The sequence below is a fragment of the Neoarius graeffei genome, chromosome 6 (genome assembly GCF_027579695.1).
Source record: "Neoarius graeffei isolate fNeoGra1 chromosome 6, fNeoGra1.pri, whole genome shotgun sequence".
In the NCBI taxonomy this organism is placed as follows: Eukaryota; Metazoa; Chordata; class Actinopteri; order Siluriformes; family Ariidae; genus Neoarius; species Neoarius graeffei.
In genome coordinates, this window is record NC_083574.1 from 101,352,915 (window position 1) to 101,371,263 (window position 18,349).

An 18,349-nucleotide genomic window follows, 5' to 3' on the forward strand; every position below is an offset into this window, starting at 1 on the left:
TTACAGATACTGGGATCTCTGGATGTTGGAAGCAGTGGCCGGCTAGCCTGAGTCGCCTTGCCGCTATTTTCTCTGAGACCCTAGGGAGGTCTCCATACAATTCTTGATTGGTGATGTGTTGCTGCCAGTTGATATTGTGAATGGCCCTCAGCATTCTTGTGTAACACCTGTCCAGGGACTTTGTAAGGGGAGTGGTCAGGGTCCAGACCTCCAGCCATAGAGCAGGATGGATTTAATGGCTGCTGTGAATATCCTGGCTTTTAACCCTCTTGATAACTTGGATGTCCAAACTCTTTTCAGGTTGTGGAGTGTGGATGGCCTTTCTGTTTCTTCGTGTGCAGCAGTAAAAGACCTCGGAGTGATTATTGACCCCAGTCTTTTATTTGAAACTCACATTGATAGCATTACCCGGATAGCTTTCTTTCATCTCAGAAATATTGCTAAGATAAGAAATTGAATGTCACTACATGACGTGGAAAAACTAGTTCATGCTTTCGTTACCTCCAGGTTGGATTATTGTAATGCCTTACTGTCTGGATGTCCCAAGAAGTGCATAAACAAGCTCCAGTTAGTTCAAAATGCAGCAGCAAGAGTCCTTACTAGAACTAGAAAATATGACCCCATCACCCCTGTCTTATCCACACTGCATTGGCTCCCAATCAAATTTATTACTGATTATAAAATACTACTGTTGACCTTTAAAGCACTGAATGGTCTCACACCACAGTACCTGAGTGAACTTCTGCTCCTCTATGACCCACCATGCCTACTTAGATCAAAAGGTGCAGGCTATCTGCTGGTACCTCGTATAGTGAAGGCTACATCAGGGGGCGGAGCCTTTTCTTACAAAGCCCCACAGTTATGGAACAGCCTTCCAAGTAATGTTTGGGAATCCAACACAGTCTCAGCATTTAAGTCTAGGCTGAAAACATATCTGTTTCGTCAAGCCTTGTGTTAATGGTGTTTATGAGGTAAAGGAGTAGATCTGGAGGATCCTCAGACAGTGTTTTGGTAAACTGGAATGTATGGATGCTGTCAGTCCCCCACTCGCTTGCTCACTCGAGTTTGTTGATGGTGTAGTGGCTGCTGCTTTATGTCCCGGGGCTCCCTCATGCCTCTGTTACCTTCTGGCTCTCCCCTTTTAGTTATGCTGTCATAGTTAGTTGCTGGAGTCCCTGCTTGTACTCGGTGCAATATGTATACTGTTCCTACTTATTGAGGTGACATTGGGCATACCTAACAATCTGTGTTTTCTCTCTCTCTCTCTCTCTCTCTCTCTCTCTCTCTTCCCCCTCAAATCTGTCCCTCTGAGTTACATATCGGTCCTGGGATCGAGATGCTGAACCTCTTCTGCTCCTCGGACCTGCCTGATCCATCCTGGTGCCCTGTGTCTGGTTTGAGTCTCATCACATCACTCCTGTGGAGGACGGCCCCATGTGACAGCCTCTCTGTTCGCATCAATAAATCTGGAGTAGCAGTCAGTGGAGCTTTCTTCAAGGTCAAGAGCCTCAAAACGATTCCTTACCTCGATGGTATATTGGGCTTGGAGGGTAGGATCTCCCGCAAAGGCCTTCCAGTCAATCTTTGGTGCAGGGATTGTCTTTGGCTGGTGTAGGCTGAGCCTAAAACTCATACTGATGACCCAACGGTCTGAGCCGGCTGTGCTGAAGCTGTTATAAGCCTCAGTATTGATTACACTGTTCCACCACTTTGTTCAGACAATGATATAGTCTAGTTGGCTTTTAGTCAGGGTGGACCTATCCTCCTGAGTCCAGAGTGTGGACAGTAACAAAGTATGACTGTACAAGCAGGATTCCCTTTAAATTCAGTAACTAAAATACAGTTGCAGACAGAGGTTATGCTTCAGAAGGACTTTCTCGCTCTAATGCTGAGCATTAGTCCAACCCTTCCTTGGGATTAATTTGTGATTATTTCTCTCCATACAGATGACGTGACTCGGTGAAAATCTTCAACTACTTCAAACTTGAGCTCTTCACTTGGGTGTACTCTCCTATGCTCCTGGATACCAAACATGTCAATCTTGTGTTCTTGCATTCTTGATGCAAGCTCTTTTGCATTATTTCTGAGGTGCAGTGTGTTAGCATTGAAGGTGTGACAATGCGCATTAATATGAGACCCTCCAGGCACCACTTTATCTGGAGAGTCTTGACTTTCTTGACTTGAGAGGCTGTTATGTCAGAATTGTTTGAGCTCATGTAAGCAATAATAGACCTGCAATAATAGACTTTGTCACTGTAAGTGAGGAAGAATTACAAATGATGAAAGAAAATGCTGTTCCTAAAAGCACTAAAGATGATACGCAGTTTGGTCTAAAACTATTCAAAGGTAAGGTGGAATTGTGATTTATTTTATCGATTTCAAAACAAAGTATTTTATGTGACTCAGCTTAAATAAGTGACACAAGTCTGCGCTGCAAAGTTATTACATTTACTTGTCGCTTTTGAAATTTGAAATACTTTTTTTTCCAATATTTTTTAAAAAATAATCAGATGTATTTTACAATAAAACAATGAGTCACAGGCTCAGTGAATATCGATGAAAATGAACTTTTTCATGATATTCTAATTGTTTGAGATGCACTAATATATACAGATCTAAAAATAAACATTTCTGTAATTATTTTCCTCTTTATTCTTTGTGTATCAGTTGCAATAAGCAATTCTTCAGATCAAGTCGACTCAATAGGAGAGATGAACTCACCTCAGTTTCTCCAGTTTACAGTTTGGACTCTCCAGTCCAACACAAAGCTGCTTCACTCCTGAGTCCTCCAGATGGTTACTGCTCAGATCCACGTCAGTCAGTTTGGAGGATTCAGAGCTGAGAACTGTGTGTAAAGCTGAGCAGCTTCTCTCTGTCAGGTTACAATCACTGAGCCTGAAAGGAGGGAGAGACATTTCAAACAAAAATACTATTCGACCATTCTTTAAAGAATGATTCACCACCAACACCCCCCAACATGCGAACGAACAGAGAGAGAGAGAGAGAGATTGAATGTTAACTTTACCTGGTGCCAGTAAAAACAAGGGAAAATATATTTTGAAAGACAATGATGACAAACTATTCAATTTTTCATATTTTAATGAGGATGTGAATATTTGAAAATCCTGACCCATCCCCACCTGAAAGCTGAAAATATCAGAGGAACTCATAAAACACTGAGCCCTTCATGAACACAAACACAAAACTGTTTGTGCTGTAAGACAGAAAATCACTGCTGTACACAGAATATTCACGGCATTACCACGACCACAGCATCACAACTGTTTCACTCTGTGCTGGTTGCTGTCATATCCTGTTCAGAATGAACTCCTGATGAGTTTTGATGATTAAACAGTATATTTAATCGATAGTGTGAGGGAGAACTGAACCATGACTCTCTAGCAAGGTATCAACCCTGAGAAAAGGAAGTGTGTGTCTCAGTACTCAGTGTATTAGTAATTCACACACACTGTATTTATTCGGCCCGCTTACGTTAATAATCCAGACTCAGAATATCTTTGTATGTGTTCAATTCCCAGCGGCTTGTGCTCATTTTTAATGATCTACTCGCCAATACTGCTGTGTGCTCAGCTCAGCCGTCCTCTCTATTTAATACACTGTTTATACACAATAAAGATGTTTTTATTGCATTACTTGTATTGTAGGAAGATGTGATAGCTCCACCTCCTGATATTTAATGGTTTTCAATCTGATTTGCTTTGAGCGTTCATCATTTTAGTGCGTCAAGAACAGTCATTTCCTGTTAATCTTTTCACTAGTGCTACAACTTACATCACATGGTATCAGATGTTGGGACTGGACACTTTTTTAGGAGTACTGTCAGTAGCGGCGCTGAAAACCTGATTTCAGAGCAGCCTCCACACATGGCCGCTCTGGACTACACTTCCCAAGATCCACAGCGACCCTCGTCACCAGAGTTCTAACATCATCACCTGTCTTCAGTCTACCTGCTATCACCTTCTCCATATACAGTGGGGCAAAAAAGTATTTAGTCAGCCACCAATTGTGCAAGTTCTCCCACTTAAAAAGATGAGAGGCCTGTAATTTTCATCATATGTACACTTCAACTATGAGAGACGGAATGGGGGGAAAGAATCCAGGAAATCACATTGTAGGATTTTTAATGAATTAACTGGTAAATTCCTCGGTAAAATAAGTATTTGGTCACCTACAAACAAGCAAGATTTCTGGCTCTCACAGACCTGTAACTTCTTTAAGAGGCTCCTCTGTCCTCCACTCATTACCTGCATTAATGGCACCTGTTTGAACTCGTTATCAGTATAAAAGACACCTGTCCACAACCTCAAACAGTCACACTCCAAACTCCACTATGGCCAAGACCAAAGAGCTGTCAAAGGACACCAGAAACAAAATTGTAGACCTGCACCAGGCTGGGAAGACTGAATCTGCAATAGGTAAGCAGCTTGGTGTGAAGAAATCAACTGTGGGAGCAATTATTAGAAAATGGAAGACATACAAGACCACTTATCTCCCTCGATCTGGGGCTCCACGCAAGATCTCGCCCTGTGGAGTCAAAATGATCACAAGAATGGTGAGCAAAAATCCCAGAACCACATGGGGGGACCTAGTGAATGACCTGCAGAGAGCTGGGACCAAAGTAACAAAGGCTACCATCAGTAACACACTATGCCGCCAGGGACTCAAATCCTGCGGTGCCAGACGTGTCCCCCGGCTTAAGCCAGTACATGTCCAGGCCCGTCTGAAGTTTGCTAGAGAGCATTTGGATGATCCAGAAGAGGATTGGGAGAATGTCATATGGTCAGATGAAACCAAAATAGAACTTTTTGGTAAAAACTCAACTTGTCGTGTTTGGAGGAGAAAGAATGCCGAGTTGCATCCAAAGAACACCATACCTACTGTGAAGCATGGGGGTGGAAACATCATGCTTTGGGGCTGTTTTTCTGTAAAGGGACCAGGACGACTGATCCGTGTAAAGGAAAGAATGAATGGGGCCATGTATTGTGAGATTTTGAGGGAAAACCTCCTTCCATCAGCAAGGGCATTGAAGATGAAACGTGGCTGGGTCTTTCAGCATGACAATGATCCCAAACACACCGCCCAGGCAACGAAGGAGTGGCTTCGTAAGAAGCATTTCAAGGTCCTGGAGTGGCCTAGCCAGTCTCCAGATCTCAACCCCATAGAAAATCTTTGGAGGGAGTTGAAAGTCCGTGTTGCCCAGCGACAGCCCCAAAACATCACTGCTTTAGAGGAGATCTGCATGGAGGAATGGGCCAAAATACCAGCAACAGTGTGTGAAAACCTTGTGAAGACTTACAGAAAACATTTGACCTCTGTCATTGCCAACAAAGGGTATATAACAAAGTATTGAGATGAACTTTTGTTATTGACCAAATACTTATTTTCCACCATAATTTGCAAATAAATTCTTTAAAAATCAGACAATGTGGTTTTCTGGATTTTTTTTTTTTCTCATTTTGTCTCTCATAGTTGAAGTGTACCTATGATGAAAATTACAGGCCTCTCTCATCTTTTTATTTGGGAGAACTTGCACAATTGGTGACTGACTAAATACTTTTTTGCCCCCATGTAAGCTCAGCTCTCACTCTCAGTATTTGTGAAGTATTGTTCTGTGTCCCTGTGCCTGACTTTACTGAGCCGTTTGACTATCTGCCTGACTTCCCGTTATTGAACTCTGTTTACGTTTACTTTCAACTTCGTCCTCTTGCCTTATCTGTGATATCCTGTTCGCCGAATGACTGACTCTTGCTCGTCCCTGACTACGTTTCTAGTTTCCCGATTTGGATTTGTTCACAGTTCGCGATGCACCCGCTCTCCCCTGCAACTGCATCCATAAGTGCCTGCACCCTGACAAGTACATGTAACTCAGCACGGTATCAGACTGGAGCGGCAGCTACAATTATCAACACCTTAACGATCTTTTGGCCGTCGCAAAAGTAGAAGACTTTCAATACGTAAACTGTGCATGAATAATTCCTCAAACTTCCACTGAAAAAAAAAAAAGAGTTGATTCCTGATTACTTCGCTTATCAGATCACGTGACACTGTTTCACAATCATCGACACCTTTGTCCAGTTATCGACATCCAGATGAATATTTATAGAAAATAAATCAGTATGTGGTATTAAGTTAACAAAACAGTTTTTATTTAAAGTTAGTTTTCCATAGACTTATATTTAGGACAAAATATATTTTATATAAATATATGGATGTTGGTGTTTATGTAAATGAGGAAGTAATTCTCATGTTTGTAAACAAATGAACTGATAATGTTTAACCTGCGTCAGAAAATCTTTTTGTTCCACTTTCTCAGGATTTTCGTAGATCACATTTTGTTAATCATTCATTGTTGTTTGTATTAATTTCTAGTTTTGTCGTTTAATAATAAATGTCAACAGGCAATCGACACTGTAACCACATTAACATCCAGGTCAAAGGTCGCATCTCATTCCTTGAACCAAAATTAAAAAATAAAAATGTCTACTGATACTGTAATATGTGGTAGATATTTACAACGAACTGAAAAATTAATTAACCAATAATAACTGTTGGAACTGAAACTCACCTTTGTAAAATTTGTTTTTTATTGGTAAATCTGAAAAGGTATCAATAATTATGGACTGTCGATAATTGTAGCCACCGCATACCAGTATCAATAACAATGCATCCCGAATACATCCTTTAGGATGAATAAATTAACACGAGCAGTTTGGTGTATTGCTGTGAAATGCAATCAGAGCAGCTCCTCTCCCTCCCAAAACCTGAGTTTAATAGAGAACTGAGTTTGTGGAAGTGAAGGCGCGGTCAAGCATCAGTTTGGGAATGGAGAGTGAAGGTGCGGGAGGTGAGTGGCAAAGGGACACCTGGGACTGATTAACAGTGATGAGTGTGTGTGTAGGTGTGTGTGTGTGTGTGTCAGAGTGAGACTGTGAAACAATAAAGCTGCTGAAAAGTGCAAGTTGAAAGTTAAAGCGAGACGGCCTTTCGATTTCATAAACTCGGTGAAATTTAGTTCCGTCTGAAATGTGGTGATTGTGATATATGTTTATTTCTGTAATATCCCACAAAATAGCAGGCCATTCTGTGGCTGGGAAGTTATTTAATTTGAGGGGATTAAAGCAAATAATGTGCATGAAATCGCTCACTTGGGGCAGTCAAGCAGACAGAGGAAGTCCGTGTGCGCATGCGCAGGTTTACCTTCTTCTTCTTTTGGGTTTTACGGCAGCTGGCATCCACAGTGTTGTATTACTGCCATCTACAGGTTTACCTTTGAGTGTGCACTGACAGTTCCATCATTCTGTCGCTAAACGAACAGCTGATCACACCGAGGTGCTCGCTGACCACCGATATTTATTAGTTTGGTCCTGCGTTTCCTTTCCGTCGTATATAACATAACGTCTTTTCTTCTCACTTTCCATTACTGTAGTCGATCTTTCACGTTTCATTCGCACATTCACGCCCTCCATTTTTCTCTCCTTTTTCAAATTTTTTATCCCACAATGCCTTGCGTGAACAGGGAAAGCCCACCACGTGATGCATGATGTAGTATCTCGTATTGGGTCATGGTGAAGCAGGAAAAAATAGCGGAGAATTTAGGGCCACATGGATCTAAATACATTAATTGTTCTATTTAAAAAAAAAAGAATAAAATTGGAAGTCTGTGATTTGAATTCAGTAGCTTTCGGTCACTAAACAAAAATAATTGGGTGTCGGGGAAAATTCTTTTTATGACCTACACCTGAAAATCTGAAAGGCAATCTACCTTGAATAAAGCAAAAGTAATCGGCCTGTCTCCATCCCAACAGTCTCCCAAACCCCGTAAAGTGTCACAGGGTTTTACTTACAGAACTGTTGTGGCTTGCTGGACGACTGGTAGCAGCCTCTTAAAGCATTCATCTGACTTTATGAACTTCTGTAGCTGAAACACTTCCAGATCCTCATCTGATGTCAGCAACACAAAGACCAGAGCAGACCACTGAGCAGGTGAGAGTGCAGCTTCAGAGAGACGTCCTGAGCTCATGTAACTTTGGATCTCTTTCACGAGTGAATCATCATTTAACTCATTCAGACAGTAGAAAAGGTTTATTAATCTCTCTGGAGATGGATTTTGTTCAAACTTGAACTTGATGTACTCAACTATGTCCTTCTGGCAGTCAGAGCTGCTTCCTGTGTGTGGCAGCAGATCTCGAATGAGCTTCTGATTGGACTCCACTGAGAGGCCCAGAAGGAAGCGAAGGAAAAGATCCAAGTGTCCGGTGTCACTCTGTAAGGCCTGGTCCACTGCACCTTTGAGGAAGTCAGACATTTCTGATGTGTTGAAAAGACCAGACAGAGCAGTAGTTTGCTCTTTTGTTGGAGTTTTGTCAAGAAAGCAGAGAAATGCATACAACGCAGCCAAAAACTCCTGAATGCTCAGATGCACAAAGCTGAACATCTTCCCCAGGTAGAGTCCTGATTCTTTTCTGAAGATCTGAGTACACACCCCTGAGTACACTGCCACTTCTCGAACACCAATGCCACACTCTCTCAGGTCTTCCTCATAGAAGATCAGGTTTCCTTTCTCCAGTTGTTGGAAAGCCAGTTTTCCCAGTGCCAGGATACTCTCTCTGGTCTGCTGAGAATCAGGGTCATATGTTCCATGGTACTTTTGTTCCTTGTGTTTGATCTGAAAGATAAGGAAGTGTGTGAACATTTGAGTCAGAGTCTTGGGGATCTCTCCACTCTCTGCTTCACCTAACATTCTTTCGAGAACAGTGGCTGAGATCCAGCAGAAGACTGGGATGTGGCACATGATGTAGAGGCTTCTTGAAGACTTCATGTGTGTGATGATTTTATTGGCCAGGCTCCGATCACTGATCTTCTTCCTGAAGTACTCCTCTTTCTGAGGATCACTGAACCCTCGTATCTCTGTTGCCTGGTCTACACTCTCAGAAGGGATCTGATTGGCTGCTGCTGGTCGAGTGGTTATCCAGAGGAGAGCAGAGCGAAGCAGATTCCCCTTGATGAGGTTCGTCAACAGCACATCCACTGAGGCCGACTCGGTCACATCACACAATCTCTTATTGTTCTGGAAATCTAGAGGAAGTCGACACTCATCCAGACCATCGAAGATCAACAGGATTTTGTAGGTATCACTCTCTATTACTTCTAGGCCCTTAATATCAGGGAAAAACTGATGAAGAAGATTCATCAGACTGAGGTTTTGCTGCTTCATCAGATTCAGCTCTCTAAAGGGAAGTGGAAACATGAAGGTGACATCCTGATTCACTTTCCCTTCAGTCCAGTCCAGAATGAACTTCTGCACAGAGACAGTTTTTCCAATTCCAGCAACTCCTTTAGTCAGCACACTTCTGATGGACGTGTCTTTAAAGAGATCATTACATTTGATGGGTTTCTCCTCTGTTACTGGTCTCCTGGACACTGTCTCAATCTGTCTCACCTCATGTTCATCACTGATGTCTTCACTCCAGCCCTCTGTGATGTAGAGCTCTGTGTAGATCTGATTCAGAAGTACTGATGTCCCATGCTGGGAGATTCCTTCATTTATCCTTTTAAATTTATCTCCAAGTCTGGATTTGAGTTTTCGCTGATATACAGAGGCCAGCTCTAACAAACAGAACAATGTGATGGCCATTATTTTCATGTATAAACACTATACACAGTGTGAAAGTCAATATCAATAAAAAAAGAACTGTCATACATTCCTAATAAATACATAAATATTATGGAAAAGAACCAAAACACTCGGATTATCTCAGAGTCATTTATTTGTTGAAATAAGTGTAGTCATTAGGATAAACAGCAGTATGATAATATCGACCAGTGGCCCAGTGTGTTTCCTTTAAACTGAGAGAATAATAATCTAAAGCTCTTACTGATCTGCAGTTGGTGAGCGAGATCTTTCTGCTTCAGGTTCTTCAGGATACGCAGTGTGATCTTCAGCACACTCTCTCTAATACGGTCCAGATCCTCCTCCTCCGCTTTCTCCTCCTTCTCAGAGCATTCTGGGTAATCAGCACTCAGTAGCTTCTTTAAATTGTTCAGTTCATTCTTCACCAATGTGATGACTTTGTGCTCCAGCTTGTGATTTAAAAAAAAGCAATAAAATTAAATAAATCAATAAAAATGGGACATAACCTGATTTTACACCACGTTGCTGTTGAATTCTGGATTCTGATTGGTCAGAAGGGGTTAACTGGATTTATTTTCTCATTCTAATACATTTCTATAGCTGATGTACAGCTGTTTCACAGGGACCTGTACAGCAAACACTCCAACTAAATCGATTAAAAATGCGAGTAATCGTTAATCTGGTGACGTTTTCAGTAAACAGATGTTTATTTCACATGTAGATAAGGAGTCTCCATTATCAGTACTTTGTAAGTCAGAAGCTGATTTTAAAACAGATTGAAATGCAGTTTTGCCCGATTACCCATAATGCTGCTGTAACTGTAAACTGTTAACTGTAAATTACTGCCATTGTTTCAAATTAAAATTGTGTATATTAATTACACAACAAAACACATACAAACACACCTGGAATACGGACTCTATCAAATTTCTGCAGCTGTTTTCTGGTTCCTGTTTTGGGGTTCTGTAGATAAACAAACATTGGAAATTACTTTTTTAATTTTAATATCAGAACACATCCTGTAGATCTGGTCCACACAGCTGTGATATATAAACCTCTGGAACTCCACACGTGAGTTTCTTATCATGGGAGAATTGGCTCCAATGGCAACATGAAGGGCGTTTCCTGTTGAGACAATCTGAAGAGTTCCAAACCGCGATAAATCCACTGTAAGGAACTTTGAGAAAAAGGTATTTTCTTTCCCAAAAAAGCAGTTGCAGGAAAACCACGATATTCTGTTTGAAACTTTAATATAACACTAAGAAGCTGTAATGACATTAAAAATACAAATCAAGATTTTGATTTTTAAATTTTATTTAAAAAACTGATTGTTTTTTTTCCCCCAAAATGCGATATATCCATTACATCAATAAAAACATTATTTTTTTTAGTTTTAAATATAACTAGAAACAAGAAGTAGAGCTGATCACATATGACAGCCTCTGAACTTGGACCATCTCTTCTATTGGACCACAGATTGTCCCACATTACATTCATCTCGTCATCTACAAGCAACAATCTATTTTACACACATTACACACTCATCGGGAGCTGCGTTTTTAGGCGGTGCATCAATATATATATATATATATATATATATATATATATATATATATATATATATATATATATACAGTGTCATATCTCCACCCAGGAGGAATCAGGGGCTCAAATCAGAAAATAACACTGGACCACATTCTCTACTGGAATAAAAATATAAAACATTAAAATAAGAAATGTTTGATTCCATCGCCGTTATTCATTTATCGAGTTCAAAATCTCACTAAAAGACAGGGATTCTCCACGATGTTGACAGTCGGTGGGAGGGGTTATTACTGTTTCCGTATTTGAATGGTGCGCTGTGATTGGTTGAGAGCAGAGATAACACGTTCTGCTGAAAATCAGTAGTGGCGTTTGTCATATTTTGAAAAGAAAGGAGATATTCAACGCAGAAACACATGGCGAATATCACATTTTGTATAAAATTGATTTTGGAACTTTGAATCGAGATCAAATGCCAAGCTTATTTTAACAGAAACTCAATTTATTTTAATGGCGCTTGTAGTGTTTTGGAACCAAACTCTTCATTTGTACCAGGAGATAAAACACTTGGAACCCCCAACTGTAGCTCGTAATGACTTGTGATTACTGCCAACCAACAAGAGCCCGTCAAGGTCACATGGTGGGTTGGGAAAGCCAACCATGAGGTACTGCACCAGGGAAAACATGGTGGGTTTACCACCACAATTTTAACAAACTGGTGGTTCCTATTTTTCTGGCAATGACAGTGACAGAGAGAGATGAGCTCTGGCTCAGGGCAAAAACATCAACTCTATCATGGCAGTGCTGAAAACAGCACTGGACTACGTTTCCCATCAGGCACTGCACCACACCTGTTTAACGTTTTGGTTAATGAGCAACACTATTTAAGTCATGACTGTCCACACTGTCGTTCTTTAGTCTCTCCTCCCTGATGTGTACCATGTTCCTGTTATGATTTTGCCTCGTTCACGTTGCTTGGTCTTTGTGTTATCTGTGTTTCACCGTTAATAAACATTCTGCATTTGCATCCACGTGCTGTTCACTTTCCCTGACAGAATCTCACTCAGAACCCACTGGGACACCATCTCTAACCCTCCTATGGAGCAATAGTTGCCCAATTGCAAGATAAATGTTTTGGACATTTGCTCCCTGACCTACTTGGTTAGGTTTGGGTTTTGCACTGATCTAACGGAAGACAACACAGAGACTCCTCTGACCACTAACCCCATCCCCCCCACCCGCTCCTGGAGTTTACCAAGGGCTATTGGCAGATTCCCTTCTGGAAAAACTTTTCCTTTTCTACCCAGAAGTTATTAGGGTAGAATTATTATGGGCTTGTTATGAGTAGTGATAGGACTAGAACACACGTTCATAACGGTTCATATGAACTCTGAATTTGATACCAGAAATTTAATCAAGAAAATTTAGCACAACACATTTTATACTGAAGCGAACAAGAATTGGCCTGTCGGGAGTTATTTCTACAGATATTCAGAGAACTGAGTGAGAGGAAGATAGAGGAATACCTTTCCACAGAGGATGCGCCATCTGTAAAACGGAGAGGCTGCGTCATTGAGTGGTCACTCTGAAAGGACACACAGCTGGGTCCAGGTGAGACAGGCCTTTCCTTCGTTTCACTAGAATGAAGAGAAAGTAGTTTTAGATTTTTATCTATAAAATATAGTCATTTATATCTGAAGATGCCATTATGTATATATAGCTCCAGAGTTTTATAATTATTTGCATATCCTAATTTGATTATTATACTGCACCTCTGGAACAGAGCAGAATAAAGACCTTGCTTGACGGACCAACAGGGGCTTTGTAGCTTGGCTACAAAGTAGCAGCTAGTTATGAGGAGACACTGAGTAAAAGGACTGAACATGTGATATGAACATACTTTTTTGACTTTTCACCCCTGATTCACCCCCCCCACACACACACCCCACACACACCCCATCACCTTTGAGAACCATAAGTGATGATAACAAGTATAAAAAATAAACAATTACAGTGGAGAGGGAAAAGAGGAATACACACACACACCTCCACCCACCCACACAAATATATAAAAAATAAACAATTATAAAGAAAAAATATACCAAAATAATCAGTTTCTCTGGTTTTATGATTTACAGTTGTGTTTGAAGAAAATGAACATTTTTGTTTTATTTATTCCAAAAATTACTGACATTTCCCTCAAATTAGACATAAAAATATTGTCACTTTGAGTATTTAATCATCACTTAGAGTATTCAGTAATGACCCTGAATATACAACGTTCTTAACTGAGGAGAGAAAAGTCTTATCTATGAAAAAATGATCGATTCTGGAATATGTATTGTGTGCATGGGGGAAAAAAAGAGGAAAGTTCTTTGTTGTAAGGAAAAAGGGTCTGCCAGGGGTCAATGCACCCCACCTGGTTCATAAATACAGATAAGGTCATAGCCATTTTAGAGAAAGTCATAAGTTTAGGGTTCGATGAGTCTAAGGCTGGGTCAGTAACAATTCAGATCAACACCTAAAATCAGATCATGCGAGTTCTAGCTAGGCAAGGAAGAAATGAGCTTGTTAGTAAAGCTCACGTAGTCCCAGTTGTGTGTGTGTGTGTGTGTGTGTGTGTGTGTGTGTGTGTGTGTGTGTGTGTAAAACATGTGTGTTAGAGAGAATTCTCTAAAAAACAAACAAAAACTTTCTGTTTTAAAAGTAAATACACATACAAAATCAAATTTTATCTTTCACAATATTTCATGATCTCTTTAAAAAGATTTTCTCCATTCCAGGTTGAAAAAGACAGACTAACACTCACTGCCACCAGAGGTCTCTGTCTCACTTTTCTCCTTTTTCAAGTTAGATTAGATTAGATAGATTAGATAAAACTTCACTGATCCAATCTATCTAATCTAATCTAACTTGAAAAAGGAGAAAAGTGAGACAGAGACCTCTGGTGACAGTGAGTGTTACTCTGTCTCTTTCAAGACAGTTGTTATTGTTTAAGATATTTTTCTGACGATCACGCAACATTAATGGTCTTGGTTCTGTTGGTTCTGTTCACAAAGAATTTCTGAGCAGTTCCTTCAGTATACCTGTCTCCCCCCAATGCCTGTGTTCCATTAACGTACCCTTTTCCCACTAGAAATACAGGACTTCTTCCTCATGAACATTTCAACAATATGTGAAACCTGAACCATTACCAGTTTGTTGCTAATTCACTACTAGGCCCACTTTACACGGGGACGGTCTGAAACAAAAACGCAAAAGTCCGTTTTCGTTCTCACTTTTTTCCACGTCTACACGACCGTTTTCAAGGAGGAAATCTGCATCTATACGGTGACGCATAAATGTGTGGAATTCAATTGGATGTGCATGCCAGGCGGCTAGGCGGTGCTGTGAAAGACCTCCGCTATGTCTGCACGCATGCACAACGTCTTCCGTCTTGTCTGATCTGCACATCTGCGCCGCGAAAACTTTGACTACTCTGGCTATGGTAAGTAAGAAAGTAAGTAAAAAAGTAAGAGCGTACTATACCCGCCTCTGTTCATTAACGGTATATGTGCAGATTTGGTATAGATGTTCGAAGGACTCCTGGACGTTTATTAAAGCTGCCAGAGCAGCTTGAAGGTCCGTTGGATCGATGTAATCAGACATGCTCTTACTTTTTTACTTACTTTCTTACTTCCCGGGCTGGCATGTACAGTATATGACATATGTATGACGTAAACGCGTACCCGACGTGAGCAGATCCGAGCAGAGTTTCACGTATTGGGTAATTTTGATGGATATGCAATGGGGGCTGTTTTTAACTTATCCACTCTGGAAGGCGTTTTCAATTTTTTCCGTTTTTCAGCCTCGGAAACGCCGTCCCCGTGTAAACGAAAGGCACTTCCGATAAAATATTTAGTCGTTTTTACCCGACAGCGTCCTCGTGTAAACAGGCCCCTAGTTTTCAGATTTAGTTCCATTTATGGGTCATAGTAAACTTCTCACACTACACATTTTTAATATTTTAAACACTGCTTAAAAAAAACAGTAAAAAAAAATATTCCATTCTGTACAATATTTCATTCAGAGCCTCCATGCAGAACTTCTAACAAATCCTTTATAAGTTTATGTTAGTGCATGTAAATTTCCTTTTTCTTTTAATTTAGAACATAGGGAGCAGTAGGTTATATCACATTTTTGCATTCTACATGCTTTCGTTTGTGTCTTGTGACAAACTGATCAGGCGGGCCGGCTCTGTGGTCGGCATGAAGCTGGACTCTCTGGTGACGGTGGCCGAGAAGAGGACTATGGACAAAATACTGAACATCATGGACGATGCCAGTCACCCTCTGCACACCGTCATCAGCAACCAGAGGAGCCTGTTCAGTGACAGAATGCTCCTTCCCAAGTGCAGGACGAACAGACTCAAAAACTCCTTTGTCTCTCACGCCATCAGACTGTACAACTCCTCTCTGGGGGGGAGGAGGGGTAACAGGAGGACAGAGGATGGGAAGGAGCAGCAGTAGCCTAGCCTAACAAAAAGCAATACTGGACAATGTGCAATATAATGTGCAATACCTCTCCTGCTGGACTTTTTTCATATATACACCTGTATACACCGTTCGAACTACGGGGGTACTTGGGGGATCCGAGATCCCCTGAAGCAGACATGAGATCCCTTGAAAACATGATTTGGGAAATGTTGGGGGGTCTCTAAAATATTGGCAAAATGATGTTTCTTGACATAGCAATCGTGTGTAACGGGAAGCATTTGCATATCCGAAGTGTTGTGTTTACATCAAAGATAAAATAAACCGATATGACAATGACTGCTGCTGCCAGGTTGGGGACACAAACTAGTAGAAAGGAAGTGTGCCAACAGTGCCAACACACTTCCTTTCAGGTGTGGAGTCCGCGTGATATGTGCGTAAGATAGGCTTCTCATGTGTTTGGAGATCCGCGCTCTGAGACAAGCTCAAGCACAAGCACCCCCCCCCCCCCCCCCCCCCAAGGGAAAAAAAGGGACCCCCCGAAAATATCGGCATAGTTCGAACACTGCCTGTATACACACACTACACACCTATATATATTTATTTTTTAATTTGTATATGTTAATACTTAATTTATCCAGAAGCTTTTTCTATTCTCTATTTATCCTGTAATGATGTTGCTAGAATTTTAATTTCCCTGAGGGAACCCTCCAAAAGATCGATTGATCTATCTATCTATCTATCTATCTATCTATCTATCTATCTATCTATCTATCTATCTATCTATCTATCTATTTTGTGCTGCTCATCTTAACTCATTTCAGATGTTCCGAGTTCCTCACACTCCCCAGACATTATTTCAGAAGGTCTAATTAGCTTAGACTGGTCCTGGTGTGAAAACAACAGGGGAAAATGATATTACAACAAATATGATTTATACACACACACACACACACACACACACACACAGTACCGGTCAAAAGTTTGGACACATCGACTCATTCATATGTTTTTCTGGACTGTGACTATTTTCTACATTATAGAACAATACTGAAGACATCAAAACTATGAAATAACATCTGGAACATACGGTACTAGTGCATCTCAAAAAATTAGAATACCATGAAAAGTTCCTTTTTTTCATAATTTAATTCAAAAAGGTAAACTTTCATATATTCTATATTCATTACATGTAAAGTGAAATATTTAAAGCCTTTTTTGTTTTAATTTTGATGATTATGGCTTATAGCTCATGAAAATCAGAAATCCAATATCTCAAATTATTAGAATATTCCCTAAGATCAATCAAAAAAAGGATTTACAATACAGAAATGTCCAACTTCTGAAAAGTATATTCATTTATACACTCAATACTTGGTTGGGGCTCCTTTACCATGAATTACTGTATCAATGCGGTGTGACATGGAGGTGACCAGCCTGTGGCACTGCTGAGGTGTTATTGAAGCCCAGGTTGCTTTGATAGTGGCCTTCAGCGTTTCTGTATTTTTGGGTCGGGTGTTTCTCATCTTCCTCTTGACAATACCCCATAGATTCTCTATGGGGTTTAGGTCAGGCAAGTTGGCTGGCCAATCAAACACAGTAATATCATGGTCAGCAAACCATTTGGTAGTAGTTTTGGCACTGTGCGTAGGTGCTAAGTCCTGCTGGAAAAGGAAATCAGCATCTCCAAAAAGCTCGTCAGCAGATGGAAGCATGAAGTGCTCTAAAATCTCCTGGTAGATGGCTGTGTTGACTTTGGACTTGATAAAATACAGTGGACCAACACCAGCAGATGACATGGCACCCCAAATCATCAAAGACTGTGGAAACTTCACACTGGGCTTCAAACACCTTGGATTCTGTGCCTCTCCACTCTTCCTCCAGACTCTAGAACCGTGATTTCCAAATTAAATGCAAAATGTACTTTCATCTGAAAAGAGGACTTTGGACCACTGAGCAACAGTCCATTTCTTTCTCTCCTTAGCCCAGATAAGACACTTCTGACATTGTCTCTGGCTCAGGAGTAGCTTGATATTAGGAATGCGAAAGTTGTATCCCCTTTCTTGAAGATGTCTGTTCATGATGGGTCTTGATACACTAACACCAGCCTCAGTCCACTCCTTGTGAAGCTCTCCCAAGTTCTGAAATCAACTTTTCTTGACAATCCTCTCAAGACTGCAGCCATCCCTGCTGCTTGTGCACCTTTTCCAGCCACCCTTTTCAGCAATGACCTTTTGTGGCTTACCCTCCTTGTGGAGGGCATCAGTGATCATCTTCTGGACAACAGTCAAGTCAGCAGTCTTCCCCATGATTGTGGTTGTGTGTACTGAACGAGACCGAGAGATACACTGTGTTCATACTGTTTTACTCAAACTCGAAATGAAATATTCTAATATTTTGAGATTTTTTTTATGTTTTTGTACTGTATGCCATACTGATTAAAATTAAAATAGAAAAATGCTTGAAACATTTTAGTTTATGTGTAATGAGTCTATAATATATAACATTTTCACTTTCTTAAATAACTGATGGAAAATATTGAACTTTTTCACAATATTCTAATTTTTTTGAGATGCACTAGTATATGGAATTATGTGGTAAACTAAAAATGGTCAAAAATATATTTCATATTTTATTTAGACTCTTCAAAGTAGCCATCATCTGCCTTGTTAAAAGCTTTACA

The 18,349-nt window shown here is 40.5% G+C and overlaps 1 protein-coding gene across 1 annotated transcript in view; it reads right to left on the minus strand.

Annotated features, from left to right (window-relative positions):
- LOC132888466 (NACHT, LRR and PYD domains-containing protein 12-like) overlaps positions 1–18,349 on the minus strand; it is a 401,003-nt gene that overhangs the window by 380,692 nt on the left and 1,962 nt on the right. The window contains exons 2-6 of the mRNA XM_060924512.1: positions 12,721–12,831; positions 10,558–10,615; positions 9,897–10,101; positions 7,866–9,627; positions 2,722–2,895 (exon numbers count right to left, since the gene is read on the minus strand). Coding sequence (XP_060780495.1) covers positions 2,722–2,895; positions 7,866–9,627; positions 9,897–10,101; positions 10,558–10,615; positions 12,721–12,831 — 2,310 coding nt within the window. The remainder of the gene's footprint in view (positions 1–2,721; positions 2,896–7,865; positions 9,628–9,896; positions 10,102–10,557; positions 10,616–12,720; positions 12,832–18,349) is intronic.